General features: G+C 38.4%; 1 protein-coding gene across 1 annotated transcript in view; it reads right to left on the bottom strand.

Moving 5' to 3' along the window:
• Positions 1-5,819: 5,819 nt before the first annotated feature.
• The window catches only part of LOC134795866 (sterile alpha motif domain-containing protein 1), a 40,960-nt gene continuing 29,069 nt past the window's right edge, over positions 5,820-17,710 (bottom strand). Inside the window, exons 4-6 of the mRNA XM_063767797.1 lie at positions 9,836-9,933; positions 7,533-7,713; positions 5,820-6,276 (exon numbers count right to left, since the gene is read on the bottom strand). Coding sequence (XP_063623867.1) covers positions 5,956-6,276; positions 7,533-7,713; positions 9,836-9,933 — 600 coding nt within the window. The 3' untranslated portion in view covers positions 5,820-5,955. The remainder of the gene's footprint in view (positions 6,277-7,532; positions 7,714-9,835; positions 9,934-17,710) is intronic.

Raw genomic sequence — 17,710 nt, 5'->3', positions numbered from 1 at the left:
ATTACTAAGACTCCGCTGTCTGTCTGCCTGGTCTGTCTGTCCGTCTGTCTGTCCCAGTGTCACCAGGCTGTATCTCATGAACCGTGATAGCTAGGCAGTTGAAATTTTCACAAATGATATATTTCTGTTGCCGCTATAACAACAAATACTTAAAACAGAATATAATAAATATGAGGGGCTCCCATACAACAAACCTGTTTTTTGCGTAATGGTCTTCGTGCGCGAGTCCGACTCGCACTTGGCCGGTTTTTTACATCCTCGTATTTCTGTGTCCTCGACCACCTCCTCCTCATAGTCTAATAAAACATGGTCTTCCATTCCCAGAGTGACACGGGGCTACGTCACAACAACATGGCCGCTATATATAGCGCTATCGCATATTATCATATAGCGCTGTCGCATGAAAACGTAAGCCCGTGTCAGTTAGGTGACCTAGAAAAGACGGGAATGGAGTACCAGGCGGAGTATATTATTATACCATGCTCCTCCTAAAGTTTAAATTACAGAAATTTATTGAGGGCGCCACTGAGCTTCAACAGGCAACAACATGGCAACAAGTTACATGATGAAAACATCCAAACATCAGCTCCTTCTGCATCATAAGTGCGTCCTTTTACGTTATTGTTTGACATACCTATATAGAGTTAGACCAAGAAAATTGCAGCGAATTTGATAGCCCACGCAGTGCAAGTGTTATTAATACGTCATTCATTCATTCTTTTAAAATTATGGCTTCAGCCCATTGCCAGCCAGTGTCAAGGTCGTAGTAGCAGGGTAAAACGATTGAAATTGTACGGTTAGTACAAGACAGTGTACGGTGATTTAGCTCTTGTAAAGCGATAGCGGGCTTTACAAGAAACACGTGGACAACCGGCCGTAGACTCCAAAATGATGGTTAAACGTGCTTCAAGATAAATTCTCCATTCACTGCACACTACCACATTAGTTTACTGTATAATAGGCTATCGATATTACACTTTAAACAATATTAATGAGCAAAACACGAATCAATTAATCTCGCCGCGTGTCATCAAGATGGCGCTCGAACCGGAAGACCCTTAAAATCTCCTTAATACGTCATAATTTCATAGAAGTTTGACGTTTAAAATAACACTTGGCCTGCCCGCGCAACCACGCATTGTAGGCCGTTAACTACTAGATATATGACATGTATAATGTACACGCACTGATTGCACTTATACCACACGCAAGCAAGGTATTGCTACATATTCTCAACGAGAGACTGAAGTCTTATCTGTAATATCTGTCAAGGCAGATTGCGCCGGAACAGGCTGGTTTTGTAAAGGGAAAGGGCACGCGAGAGCAAATTCTTATAGTTCGCCAAATCATTGAGAAGGCACGAGAATTCAACATGTCAACTTACATCTGCTTTGTTGACTTTTCAAAAGCATTCGACTCGGTGAAATGGCTTATTCTGTGGAAAACTCTTTTAGAATTAAGTACTCCCAAACATCTTGTGCACCTTCTCCGACAGCTGTATGAAAACAGCACTGCTTCGGTGCGTACTGATGATATGTTGTCGAATGATTTTTATCCAAGTGCAGGAGTTCGACAGGGATGCATAGTATCGCCGCTCTTGTTTAATGTCTACACAGAAGTCATAATGCGGATAACTCTAGAAAACTGGACAGATGGAGTTGGCACTGGCGGATACAGGATTGCAAACCTACGCTAAGCAGATGATACCACCTTGTTTGCAACTAGTCAGGAACATATGGAAGAACTACTTCACAGGATGGAATCCGTAAGCCTCGAGTTTGGATTAAAGATTAATCGCAAAAAGATAAAAATTATGATGATTAAACCCGTCGACAAGAACTCGCCAAGAATAACTAAGATTGCGAACTGTGACGTGGTGCAATCCTACATCTACCTTGGGGCTTTAATATCAAACAGGCGACTGTGAAGATGAGGTGAAAAGACGTATGGGTATGATTAGAACCGCAATGGATAAGTTGAAGAGAATTTGGAAGAATCGAAACGTCACAAACACCACGAAGGTTCGACTTGTACGGGCCCTCGTTTTTACCATATTCTTATATGCTGCGGAGACGTGGACTATCCGAAAGACTGAGGAGAAAAATATAGATGCCCTAGAGATGTGGTGCTGGAGGAAAATGCTGGGGATATCCTGGACCGACTTTCGGACTAATGTCTCCGTTATCAAACAGCGCCTTTCGACTCTCGTAAAGACCGGCATACTCAGTTTCTTCGGTCACGTCTCGAGACGAAAGAATGACTCCATAGAGCGTCTAGTGGTGCAGGGTAGAGCAAACGGAACAAGAAAAAGCGTAAAAGGCCACCTATGCGATGGACTGATCAAATTTAATCTGCCATGGAAAGCCCCTGAACGCATTTGCCAGAATGACCTCCAACCTCCGCTTCGTCGTTTTTTTTGAACCCTAATAACTTGGGTTTGGATTATACCAGATCAAAATTCTCAGGATATAATGTCAATAGTGGACTATAAAAAGTTTCTATTGCATAGTTCTTATACTTTAGATTTGATTGATATCTAACTCACTCACTCACTGATGATCATCGTTCCTAGGGTACTTACTGAAGTCCTAGATAACTGAAATTTGGTATGTAGGTACTATAGTTTACTTACATACCAAATTTCAGCTTGTGTAGTAGATTGAACTTTGTATGAGACTTACGCGATGCTGGTCTGAAAATTGTTATAGGTTCTCCTTTTTATAAATAATATTTCAGGATTTTTAGTAAAACGGCCTCTCGATTCTGCATATCGATAGAGATGAATCTAGAATTAGACGAAGCTAAGTTAGCAGCGATTTTGATAGCACAGACTGTGAAAGTGTTATTTTAAACGTCTTCATTTCATAGAAGTTTGACGTTTAAAATAACACTTGCACAGTCTGTTCTATCAGAATCGCTGCAAACTTAGCTTGGTCTAACTTTAACTTGATCGTTAGATTGGAGTGGTAACATTGTTTAGGTCTTAAAATAATAAAAAAAATCAATGTTTTATTATTGGTAGGTCATAATTTAATGCGGTTTTTTTAATTAGTAACATTTGCTTCTGCTTTTACTTATTTAATATGACAATGGAATATTGTTCGTTATCTAGATAATTAATATTCTGAAACTATTTTAAACAACTTTTATATTTCGTTAGCAATTTGTACAATGACTGCTTTTACCACCTCTGCGGCCTCAGCACGGTTCCATTTTTATCGACTATCACTACGCGCGTCCCTTTCGCACTTACATACTTGTTAGAACGTGACAGGCATGGTGACAAGGGATAAAAACGCGACCGTGCTAAGCCGGCTGGTCACAATTCTAAGGCTATATAATAACAAGGTGATACATTAAGCAGGCATTCATACGTAGGCCCACGGGAAACTGTCTACCTGCCAACTGGCGACATTTCGTTGACGCAGTAAGAAATTTAATATAGCACGTAGCTTAAGGACCTGCCATGCTGTCCCACTCCGAAGCATGATTCAATGTATGTGCAGTGAAGCGCCTTATGGGTCGTGTTTTTGACACAGAGCCGCCGACCCAGCATAATTAGGCCTTTTTCTGACTTGACAGTAGACACAGAATCGGTGCAGTAAGCAGGTTTTGATTAGCGCCGATAATATAGCAATTCTGATGTACCATCAAGACAGCTAAAGGCCTTTAACCCTTTTTTACCAGGCTAAGGGATATATATTTCCCACATACGGAAGTCATTTTTGAACTGTCAGCCTGGTAAAGGGTTAAGCTCCATTCAGGTTAGTTTTATTGGACTAGTCGATTGCAATACCCAGGCCCAAATTACGTGAACAAAATGCGTACAGTTTAGCGAGTTGGCGGATAAAAAGTTGCAAGGAACCATTATCTTAAAAATATATTTTGTTGTTTATGGTTTCACGTCATATAAGCATAACATAATATAGGTACACAATTTATGTGTCAATATGGACTGAATTGTATTTGTTAATTGTAGTGGCAAGATAGTTATAAAAATAAATCAAGTTTAGCTTTTATTTTAGTTTGAACAGTGAAAATAAAAACTTCATACAATTATGACAGTGGGTTTGCCGAGTTACAGGTTGGGCGCCACTTTCACAGACGTATTGTTGTACGCATAACGAGTGTGTTTATCAGTCCTATCGGATAGATTTCAAGTCTATAGTTGACTCAATAGGACACTCAATCAAGCGCGATAGACATTCAAAACACGCCCGTAAGGGTTTTAGGTCACCCTTTTACATTTGTTATAGTGTTTCTCTCGTAAATGTGCATAACCTATATAATAGGCAGTCTATGCTGTTATCTGTTGGAAAAAAAGACATGTTCTTTACTATCTGATTCTAACAGATAGCGGCGTCACAATTTAGGTACGCGAGTAAAACTTACAAATGAAAAGACGACCTTGAATCAGTTCAGTTTGGCATCAATGGCCTCAACTAAATACAGAAAAAATTGCCGCCAGAATGTTATACTATGCGGATTATGATTAAATTAAGCAGTTTGTGTTTAAATGTAGTCATGTTTAAGCACTTCTTCAACCACATTTTATTTTTAATGAAATAATTTTATTCACGTACACATGTTCTGAATAATTTGATGCTAAAATAAATTATTATTTTTTGAAGTTAATTGCCAAAAATAAATTACAGTAAAAAACAGCTGCACCGAATCTCAAATTGGAATCAGAACACGTGTACCTGGTTCCATGAACAATAAATACCTAATATAAACCTAAATCAACCAATATTTTATCAACAATGTCTATCCCTAATGAGATTTCTATATCTGATTGTCAGTATCGCATACTACAGCGCGAAAACTCACTAGGACACTATATTCATCCAACATAACGTTTCCCCTTCGCACATTGGTTAGGAAGGGAAATACAGTACGGTAGATTTTGGAATAACCTTTCGTTTAGAAGTCAAGTTTTTGAAAGGAGTGCAGTGCAGTGCAATTGATAAATTGTTAAAGTCAGAATATCGTAAATGTCACGTAGGTAGGTAGTGTAGGTTGTGTTGGATGAAGCCAGTGCGCTAGCGGCCCGCGGCTCGCCAGCCGTGGCCACATGGACCGCGGGGAGCGGCCGGAGACTGCTGTACAGTAAGTAGCATCGAGATTTCAACATAAATATGGAATGTAGTAAACACTCAATTGAAAAGACCCTCGGATTCTGGCAATTGTCCATTATTAATCTAATATTAAATTAGAGATAATATTTACAATAAAATAGTCACTATGCTATGTAAATTAATATTCCTTGCATTTACTGTACTGATATAGGATATATTCTTTATACACCATTATAAATAAATATAAAAGTTGTTTAAACACAGATTTATAGCTGCTGTATAGAAATTATTTTTTAAAATAGGTTACTTAAACATGAAACTGTACACTGCAAAGACATTAGCTTATTGACTGACCTTCTCCATAATATACAATATCATCAAGGTTACAATCGAAAGATTCATTAAATATTATATACTTTTAATTGTTTCTATTTGAATTAAATTTACCTAAGACAACATACTTCAATGTAGACTTTATAGTGTTATATTTTTTTATTTATTTCAGTCTTAGTTTTTGCGAAACTCAAGAACAATGCGAGGAACACGGACGCACACGCTACGAACGCGATACACACCTACACACACTAGCGGGCTGCGAGACCTCGTCTTATGAACATAACTTCTCAATAGAAACAATTATCTCTACGTCTAAACCGATTAAAGTATTAAGACTAGCGTCGCTCGCGGCGGGCGCGGGGCGCGACCGTCACATATCACAAACGTCCCCGCGGCCCCGTCCGGCCGAGGCCGGGAGTCCCAAATAAATAAATACCAAGTCTATAATACTCCGGGACAAGCGAGAACCTCGGCGAGTCTGATCGTCCCGATAATGGAATGTAAGCGTGATATGGTAGAGGGAGGCGCGGGCCGGGTGACGTCACGCGTCGGGCGGCGGCGGCGGCGTGGGCGGCGTCCGGCGCGGCACCATCACGCACGGCGGCGGCGGCAGCGCCGGCACCGGCACCGCCTGCACGCCCGGCACCGCCTGCACGCCCGGCACGCCGGGCCCGCGTGCGCCCATGCGGCCCCACCAGCGCGTCGCCTTCTGCAGCAGCCCGTCCTTCTTGTGGCTGCCGCCCGCCGCGCACCCGCCGCCTCCGCCTCCCCCGCCGCCCCCGCGCCGCGCCTCCGCCCACTCGGGCACGTCGCTCACGCACTTGTTCGGTGGAGGCTGAAAACTTCTCATCAACTCGGCTTGCTGAAATCGAAAACGAACAATCGTATTAATGACGTGAAAGGACAGATTTATCACCGCTCCATCGGCGGCCACGGATAATCTGAAGCGGTAAGTACACAAGTTACCATATTCACGTTGTTAAACGTGACAGTTAATCCCGTAATCAAAATGAGATGGAATTCGTTAGATGCATTTTTCTCTTTCAGTCACAATATTTGTCATATTGCATGTGACGTTCGCTCACGCTTACGTTCAGTGAGAGAAAATCCTGAGCCCACGGGGTCTTGAGAAACGCTGCCGGTAGATTCTCAACATGTAAAAGTACCTTCACAACCTATTTCGCAGAATTATCATTGCTTCATTAATAATGATTGGAGACAGGTAGCAATTCTAGGACGAAAGTATAACATGGATGTGATTCAATTTACATTTTGTGCATAATTTAAACATCATAAAAGCATTTTTGTTGTTGAGGTATTTACAATTACATAATATAAATGGAATTTACGCCAATTTACATTGTCTTTATGACGTTAGAAACGTCGAATATATCAAATTTTACGTTTGCAAATATAACCACGGTTTATTGTAACGTATTTGCGGTGTTTATTCATATTAGGATCCATGTTAGTTATTATGTTCGACGTCAAATTAACATAAATTGCTTCCTGTCTCCGATCATTATTAATTATGTACTGTTGAGAATCCATAAGACTAGCGATCACGCCTCGAGGCGTGACGTTCCTATCAGGATCGAGTCACTGCGCTGTGTCGTGTATCACTTGCCCTCTTAACGTCGCTAATGATACGCTGGTACGATAGCGTGGAATGGGGCAAATGCGAGGTTAGCTTTGTGTAGCAGTTATTAGGTACCAAAAAACAAGGGAACAGATTCAAATTGTCCGAAATTATCGAAGTTTTACCCTAAATCCCTTGCTAAAATAATATCGGGGTCGCACATCAAATGGATAACCACTACCGTTACGCCACGCAGTGTTTGTATCTTTTTTATCTAGATAAGTGGGTAGACAGAGTTTGTTATCCGTACCCTTTTCAAGTTATATGATGGCACGAGATACTCAGATTAGGGTTATAGATAAAATTGATAAGTGACACTGTTTTACTAAGCGCAGCCGAGATACGTGCAGAAGCCGATTCGCTAAAATAAGTAACATTTGTCACCGTCACCATATAAATAACATCTCAAGTTTCGCGTCTCTGATTGGTTGATGCCTGCGCTTTTCTCAAACCACAGTGGAAATGCAAAGGATGATTACCTGATAAGGGACTCGTAACTGCAAATGGGCGTCCTGCCCGTATTCGCCGTCCGGCAACTGTATGCTCGGTGGCAGGCCGAGCCGCTCGGCGGCGGCCGCAGATCGCGCTCTCGCGTCTTGCTCCACCATCTCTTGAATTCTCCCCACCATCGCCTGTATTCGCTGCTGCTTTTCCCATTCTCTGAAATGATTAACATTAAGCTTTAATCTAGCTGGCCAAGGCAATTGCAACAATTGATGGGTGGGTAATCGCAGACCATAACGAGGATGGGTGTCTGAGGATATCTGCGAAACATCAAGTAAGCTATACATTTGTAAGATTGGCACAGAACTGAGGAGAGTGGCTTAATTTTGGGACCTGATAGTGGTGGCATACATACTGGTATAAGAGTGGTAGAGTTTGTCAAGTGAATGAAGGGCGTTGTCCTTCGTGGTAATATAAAAAAAAAATAGCGACTGCTGTCAGGCATAGGGTATGGAAGTTTAATGTAAGGGGGAAGAGTTGGATTCAATTGGCATCTGAACGAGCACAAGAGAATGCTGTGTGTATCATTGTTACTATTACATTTTTTATAATAAAACAAATTATCAACATCTATCTCCTAAAATTCTCTAAAGCGGACATAATCAAAATTTCCTACGTATGACCGAAACATATACCAATACATTATTCCCTTCTGTCGATCCCACGTGACAGGGTCCACAAGGAAAACAATAAAAATCTAGTTATGGAATGCATATGGAAATTTTGCGAACAGAGACAGTTAAAATGGAATGTTTTAATAAGGAAATAGCATATCCATGACGTGCAGGCGTTGATACGAAAGATAAGATCATGATAAAAACGTCTTCATTGACTGTACTTATTCTACAGAAGCCAATGACCACAAGCCAACTACAGGTTGGCATACATACAATACATAGTACATATTGCATTCGCCGTTTGAAGGCCTGAATGCAAGTAAAATCGTCAGTCATGATCTCAACTATCTCAAGAACAGCTCTCGCTTGAAGCTTGAATATTTGATTAAATCTCTTGCATGCACGTGTAAGATAAGTGCAAACTTCGTGCTAGCGGCGTGGTCAGAACCCATACTCGGACATAGATAGATATAGCGATAGGTAGTTATGTGCCAGCATTTTGCAGCTCATTACTCAACTAGTAGGTTCATTATAGCTGTTAAAGGTTTAACTCAAGATTTAAAATATTTAAAGAATTTGGCTTTGTGGTAGATAAAATTAAGAAACAGGAATATTTTTTTCCATAATTGTTATACATGTACAGATACTGGACTGTGGTTCAGCAATATTTAGAAGAGCAGTGTTTTGTTTTGATTGGTTATCTTAATTTCTTTGGCATTTCCAGAACGGCCCGTGCCGACCTCAATCTGATGAACGATGAACTCTATATCGCAAATAAGAAAAGTACCTATATCGCATGTGGTACCGTTATTTTCAGTTATTTCATTAGATTATTATTTTTATTATGCACAACTTTGAGAACAAATCATTTTTTCGAATATTTGAATTTGTGTTGTAAGTACAGTAGATTAGTGGCGTAGAGATTCATGGCGTTATCGTTAGCCGCGTTAGGTAAAGACGCCGGTTCGAATCCGGCCTTCACCACTGGAGGGCATCGTCACTTTTTTTTTCATATATGACATCTATTTCAGTTTATAGATAATTATGAATGAGATTATTTCAGATTATTTCTGAGTGACTGGCACATTGTAATGCAGAAATATACCTGATTAATGATTTCTAAAATTCTCGAGCATACATTTCGGACGTTATTATGGACAAAGCACATTTACTAGCAAGTTGGTACAATTCCTCGGACGATATTAATAGGTAAAATTACGTATAGTTTTACAGTAGTATCCTATTGTACCCTACTTGAAGAATTGTAATTTTTTTGGATACCCTGGTCGGGGTTCGAAATTAACACGACTAAATTATAGTTAGGTACTCTTTGAGAAAATTATCAGGCTATTATCACAGAACGTTACGTAGCGTATATTATCAAACACTAATTATCTACTCTACGGCAATTATCATTGGTAACTGTCCTTTCGAACTTGGTCCACTAACATTATCGTTCATCCAAGGGTCTCAGTAGTCAACAATAGTTTTTTGATTTACAAGGGGGCAAAGTTGTTGTTTAACCGCTCGTGCTAATATTGAGATGGTTTCAAGGCACGAGGGTGAAACAAATTTTACTACCGAGTGAAACACAAAAATTTTCACCACACCAGCACGTAAAGCCAAAAACTGACGAGAAAGTTGCACTTTGTAATACTCACGCAGAGTGGTGATGCCTGTGCTCGTGTCGCAGGCGCGGCCCCCCCGGCGCACCGAGCCGCTCCATGCCCGCGCACCCCGGCACTTGTACCGAGAGCATCTGCAAATCACAACACACTGCTCTCACTTATGTGGTCCACCTCACTATTAACCTATAATCTACGCGGGGAAGTTTAAGGAGACGAATAGACAGAAAAAGTCCGTCCAGAAAAAGATGTGAAATTAAGACGCGTCACGGACACAAACTGGAGGTTCCGTACATGGTCCTTTAACTAAATTTAGAACCAACTGCCGTATCTAGGTATTGGTCCTTTTACCAATAATCGATCAATTCGTCCATCGACAACGATCAGTTGTGTATAGTCGACCACTGGTTTCAACGGCGATCGATCGATTTTTGTCGACGATTGACAGAGCTAATTTATTTTGGTCTACAACCGTTATATGTTGCTATTTTTTTACACTTTGTATTTAAGTTCATTGAGGGACAGACAGTTCAGTCAAGTGGTTTTGTCTGTGTACTCGTAATACATCTATCTGATGTACCTATTGTACCTGTATTCCTCTCTTCCGTACAATAAAGTGTTACTTACGCTTCATGTTAGCGCTTTTGTTGGACAAATCAGTGTAGAGTTAAAAGTACACAGAAAGTTATATTATTGTTTATTAGAAGCCCATTCGATATGATTATGAAAAATCATGATTTTGAAAAGTGATTAAATATTCGAGGAGTTATTTATACTAACGTTTTAGTAGATTACATAATATTTGTAGACCTACTATATATTATTCCACGTTTAGTGGTCGGATTGCAGTAAATTGTGGTAAACGACTGTATGTAGTTCCTAGGCAAATACAATAATTAACAATATATGCCTTGTAATAATTGTAGGTACATTGAGTACTCGTCGGTAACGATTTATTGCTTAAGAAATTCGTTTTTCGTTTCGATTTCATCACGGATGATTTAATCATGAGGATTTTTTAGTCAAATTACCGATTTTAATCACGAGTGCCCATCTCTGGTTTTCAATGTCATTTGCCTCCGTCATTATTTTTCTCATTTAAAGTTTCTTTTGTGTGGGACAGTAGGATAAGTAAATTGACCTCATACTTATACATTTAAAAATCTTTTATGAAATGTAGTAGTGCAGTATATTGCAGCAAATGGTTTTTCTGCAGATACTTCTTTAATAGGGAAATTAACTCTTCAGTTGTATTCTTGTAACACTATAATGTAATTGGTGCATACAAACGCAAGAAGCAAGAAGAAACGACTCAAATTCTAGAGGCATTAGCATGTAGTTTGTAAATACGTAAATAATTGCAAATGATGTCACCGTACGGGAAATCTGTTTTTAAGTAGGCACTCCCTCTACTTAGAATAAAAGCACAGGGTAATACTAGTGGGTTTACTATGCGGGATTAGAGTTATATTATATTATTAAATCTTTATTTTATTGTTTTTAGTATTTGTTGTTATAGCGGCAACAGAAATACAGCATCTGTGAAAATTTCAACTGTCTAGCGATCACGGTTCGTGAGATACAGCCTGGTGACAGACGGACGGACGGACGGACGGACAGACGGACGGACGGACGGACAGACGGACGGACGGACGGACAGCGGAGTCTTAGTAATAGGGTCCCGTTTTACCCTTTTGGTACGGAACCCTAAAAACCGTAATTGCTAGCAAAAAACCGCTTTCATAAAAAAAACGTGGTTAATGATGTTAATGTTTACATTAATCAGGCTCACTGGGCTGAAACGTGGATAAAGCTATCTATAAGGGTTTCTGAAACATATGGAACCCTAAAAAGTAGATGTCTTTGTGTGATTTTCTAGGTTTCTAATGTTTATTTAATGTGTACCTAATGCTAACATAGGTATATGTTAGCTGACTACCTATATCTACTTTGTTCTCACGCTCTGTAGACTAAACTATTAGAACAGATTTCCACATAATAAGGGGTCGTTAGATTCAACTCGGATATCAAACTTTTTTAACATAAATAAATATGTAACATAGAGAAGATATATGAGGAATAGGTCCTAGATCTTTATTCCATGTGAGCTTTTCTCGTAAGAACTATTCTAGACATACCTTTTTTAGACGAGTCCCCAGTTTCTATAATAAACATTTGTTCGATATTGATCCTTTTAATAATTCCCTGTCTAGTCTAAAAATGTTTGTGAGAACGTTCTTTTAGTACCTAATTCCTAACTGTAGCAATTAATTTCGACATATATTATTACTGCACACTCAGGGGCATTGGGGATGGGTCTGTTTGTGTGGCAATTACTACACAACGTGGCCTGTTTTCATTGTTCCTTGAGATTGTATGCTTATTTGTGTATTCTTAAATTACTTACTACGTTGTTCTTACCTACCTTTTTATTTTATTAATATTGTGTTTAATGAACCTCCAGGTCTGTTTGTATCACCTCTCAGTTTCTGTACATTGTGTACGGCATATGCAATATGTTTTTCACCTCAGCAGCTCAAGGAACAAGCAGAACAAGGGTACTTTGCTTCTTAAAAACAGTGAGACAAAATGACATTCAAGTGACCTTTATAGTCAAATGTCATTTCAACATGCGGGGTCTAATACAAGTTCGATATACTTGGGTTCTATTATCTCTGTCCCTCTAGGTATGTTCTCACTGCTTAGGGTGAAAATTTTTGTGTACTACACGAGATCAAAGTTGTTTACATCTCGTGCGCTTTTGAATCCCTTACTACGCTCAAGATTCTAAATTAGATTCACGAGCGTAGCGAGAGTATTATAGAATCTTTCGCTTGCACGGGACTCAAAATAAGCACTCGAAGAAATATCAAACTTTGATCTCTTGTTGTACAAATAACTATATTATGACTGTTTTTGTTTTCTCAATAAAAAAAAAAAATAGGTACAGGCAGATTCAAAGTCATGCGGCCTTTGGTAGGTCGATATATAATAGCAGGGTAGATATGTATAGGTACGCTTAATACACTAAATACATTGATCATCGATGAAGTCAAATCGGTAAGTAGGTATCTAGTTCCTCCGTCGTCCTTGAAACGTCGGAGGTAAATTTTAAAACCTAATTATACCTACGCGATTAAGCCACCCCGTTTTAGTAAATAATAATGAATATCTTGTTGTTGAAATGAAACAGAGGGTTTAATGTTCCTCAACATATTGTTTATTTTTCAAAGTATATTAGGAATGATAATACATATTTAAATTATATTCGCTTGAACAACTAGGTACATTTTTTATTTAATAGGTATATAACTAGGTAGCAGCTGATCTAATGACAAGCGATAACAAGTTTGGTACTGTATCATTATTTTTAATGAAAAAATAGGTAAGTAGGTATTAAAATTAAAGAATTCATTAGATAAGTAGTCAAATGAATGTGGTTTTCCGCAAACCTCAGCAATAAAGTAATGATACGAGGTTAATAATTAAAAAATATAAGAAACAATGTAGAGCTATTAGGCTTATGTAAGTCTATTATTTCGTCTTATTAACTTTTTAGTGTTTCAAAGTACCTAGGTAGGTAGGTAGGTGTTTACTTAGTAGGCATTTGTCTCGTCATATTTTCTAGTACATGTCAAGGAATAGAATTCGCTCCCGCAGTCTGTATTCCCTGATCGATACGATCTAAGTATCTTTATAGCAAGAGCGAATAGACTGTTACTGAATCAGTGAGCTAATCGCTGATCGTTTATTAGTACCTACATAACTTTCAATATTTTGACATTTACAATATTTATATTTTGTCCATAAAATTTAATAAACCTAATCTAATCATTATAATCTAATCATATAAGTTAATTGTCAATAATAAGAAATGTCTAAAAAAATTAAGTCAATAGTGTTGCCATCTGGTAAAAAAAACCAGCCAAGTGCGAGTCGGACTTGTGTTTCAAGGGTTCCGTACCTTAAGACCGACTCACGCTTGACTGTACATTTGTAATAGGGTTTCCTGTCATCTATAGGTAAATAACTATTTTGTGTATTTTTTTCAAAATTTTAGACCGGGGAATTATCATTTTTGGCTATTTTTTAAAATAACTTCTAACCTATGTATTTTAAAATTATAAAAAATATATATTTGATATTTTCAAGATGAGCTCTTTCATTTGATATATAGCACGATATATAGTTGGTCAAGCAGATCTTGTCAGTAGAAAAAGGCGGCAAATTTGAAAAATGTAGGCGCGAAGGGATATCGTCTTATAGAAAATTTGAATTTCGCGCCTTTTTCTACTGACAAGATTTGCTTGACCATCTATAGTTTGAAAAACTTTATTTTTTAACTTTCTCATTTACCCCCCAAAAGTGGGCACTTTTAAAATTCATTTTCACTTCTTCCATGCTGTTTAAAATTCATTTTCACTTCTCATGCTCAAAAAGTGCACCTTTATGTCGTGCGTAGACGACATAAAATCGCATTTTATGCTCTAGAGCATGAAGTAAAATCATCTATTACAACCCTTATTGACTTAGCAATAAAGTCCAAATTCTGCCTTACAAACTGCCAGCCCTGCCGGCGCGCCCCCGACCGGCGCTCTTCCGATCGGCGTGCCCCGCGCCTCCGACCGGCCCAAGAAAAATTGCCTCGGGTAAAAATGGGTCACTTTATGCCCTTGTAGTACAATCTACTATTGTTTACGTTACATATGCATCTTTGGGTCACTAATTTACATATGTGTACCAAATTTCAACTTGATTGGTCCAGTAGTTTCCGAGAAAATAGGCTGTGACAGACGGACAGATAGACAGACGCAGAAGTGATTCTATATGGGTTCCGTTTTTTCCTTTTGAGGTACGGAACCCTAAAAAATGATAAAAATGGCTAATAAAATTTGCTTACAAAGTTATTTAGGTAACGTTTAACCAACGCATAACGGCATAAACATGTCAAATTTCACAAATATGAACCATATCACCTTTGACATTAAGTTCAAAATCATGGTGGGGATATTTTCACCTTTGCCTTTTAAAGGCTTAAGGCTGGTGATTTTTAAATAACTTAAATTATAAAATGACAATCCAATCCAATTCTTGGAAAAGGTTTATACCATTTTTTGACTGTCATTTGGTAGATTTAATTTACTACCCATTTGGTATTTTGTCACAGTGTGGTCTCTAGCCACTATCATACCGATTGTCAGTGTGACAAGGTATGAAATGGGTCGGAAATTAAATCTTTGACTTTACCTATTACAACAGATTATAATCATTAAGTTATGTAAATATAGTGCAAAAGATAAGCATACTGGTAATACCAGTCTGGTATTTAGGTATACTATTTTTGCTATTATTATAAAAGTGATATCTAATTAGTGAATTCGAGTGACATGTGTTAAAATTTATATTTATTTAACTGTAAATCAATCCGCATAATCATATCCGAACAGGTGGAAAGGGTTATGTCATTTGGCATATAAATGTAATTGAAAGACTGCCACAGATTTTGGTTTAGAGGAGAGAAGAAAGTTTGCTAGATAGAAATAGTTTAAGTTTAATATTTGTACTATTCTTATATTAACCGTTAAGGGTGTATTGTATTTGTTTGGTGTAACTACTATTATTACTACATTCTAACTAATTATTATGCTGTCCAAATGTCCATAAGCGCAAATAAATGTTATGAGTTACCTACTACATTGTATGGGTGTTAAGGCCCCCCCCCCCCCCCCCCAGAAATTAGTCAAAACATGTTGAATGTCAGATAGTATGTGCAAATATACTTCTAGATAACAGGTTTTGTTAAATACTCACTACCTATTTTTAGACATAAAATAGGTACTTAAACTTGAAAGCAAAGATAAAAGGGGCAGTAATGTGTGAACTTTGTGGTTAATTTTAACTATCTATGTTGCAACACACCCTTTTTAGGTATAAAGATCTCTATCCAGTGGGGGATTTGCAGTCTTTGCCGCCCTAGGCCCCAGGCCCTGTAGCCACCCCTTTCTCAGTACCCATCATATTGACTACATTTGAGTCGCTTAACTTCAAACTCGGGTAAATCCATCTGTCAGATTATGCGATTTTGGTATTAAGAAAAGGAAATAGGGTAGATATTTGCTGAGGGTCGAATGGATTTACCCGTACCTAATATGTCTAGTTAGTGCATTTGTTTACAGTGTTTATATTTAGTGGTTATAGTGTCACTGTCACATAAACATAATTTGTCTCTATCTCCACTATGAGCCCTATCCTCAATACAATTACATTATATTTTATGCAATAAGTACATAATGAGGATTGAATAAAATATTTATTATGTGCGTAACAGATGCTATAGGAGTATCAACTCAAAATCAGTTATGAAAATTTTGTTGACTCAGATTCAATAATATTATATTGAAGATAATAGTCAATAAGGATCACATGAATTCACTCTTGTTTAATTATCAGCTGTTTCAAAGGTAAACAAAATATTTAATGTCAAACTTATAATTGTGCTCTTCAATGCCACCAGTTTAATTAATTAAAACATTTAGTAAAAAGAGCTAATTTGAAATAACACAATGTTATTGCTCTGAATTTAATTTGTAATACTAAGCTGTTGGTGTGTTTGACGTCTCAGAATGCATAAATTAGTGATAAATCATAACAAGGACTGAAGTTGTTGGGTGCATACTAAGCCTGATAATTATAACCAAACAATCACAATAAAACTACCTACATAACTCAAGTGTATGTTCCTTCTGATAAACATATTTGTTGGACTAGTGCACATAATCAAAAGACTTGTCACAACTAAGGCGAGAGGTGATTACGGAACTGTCTGTCATGAAAATTTATTTAAATTTACACAAACAACGTCTGGGTGTGACGTTGCTATCGGCGCGCCTCTTATCACTTGGCATGCTCCCGCCGTCTCGCGGCCGAGCGACTCTGCCGAGTGCCTTGGGCCTCACTTCACTCCCTTCCACTACAAATCAAACACTCCAATATTCTCACTCGCCTACATTCATTTACTAACATTATTGATTCAGTGTAATCCTTTACACCATCTTAGGATGACGGTAAACCATCGGTAAGTTCCCTAAGTGAAGCAAAGTTTTTATTTACTATAATCATATGTGATATTCAAGCTTGCGTGTTCCTATTTTTTTACGATTTGTATGTAAATTACTCACTATTTGAAACGTTGTCGTCCACAATTCTTGTAGGTTTTTCACCTATTGATGACAGTTAGTGATGTGCTTGTGTCCAATGATTAACGATGATACGCTGAGGAGTTAAATCGAATCGATCACTCGATTTTTTACGGTCGCCGTATAAATCCACACAGTCACTGACATTTAAAAATTGGTTTTCGCGTACTCCTTCAACATTCGACTTTAAACAAAACAATCACAGGGCACTAGACGGAGACTACAACACCCGTAAGCGCTTTTGCAATAATTAACTATCATTCACTAATAAATAAAATATGTTTTTAAATGCAATAACACTATAAAAATAAATTACTTTTGAAATAAGAATAACATATAAATTCCACTATCGCGTGTTTTGTCTTAGAGTTGTTTTTCATATTGGCAGGAAGACGCCTGCCATCGAGCGAGTCTTGTTATTCAATGACGCGGACGCGGCGCGGTGTTCGCAGTCGCGTAGCGGGGAGAAAACGGGCGGGCGGCGGCGGTGCACCGGCTGCCGCCGATGTCGTCTCACACAAGCGTAGGCAGTTGTGTGTCACGTCGACCCCGACACACAGACGTAATCTGCTATGTCTAGCCGCGTCTGTGTGCTCAACAGCCGACACAATACACTACGTGTGTGCGTTCAAAGGTAAAAGTGTGTATAATGTTAGTATCAGTACGACGTACATATGATTCGGCACACATGTAAAAGAAGCTCGATTGCTGCCAC

The sequence above is a fragment of the Cydia splendana genome, chromosome 12, assembly GCF_910591565.1.
Source record: "Cydia splendana chromosome 12, ilCydSple1.2, whole genome shotgun sequence".
Lineage (NCBI taxonomy): Eukaryota > Metazoa > Arthropoda > Insecta > Lepidoptera > Tortricidae > Cydia > Cydia splendana.
This window is presented reverse-complemented; position numbering and strand designations above follow the sequence as displayed.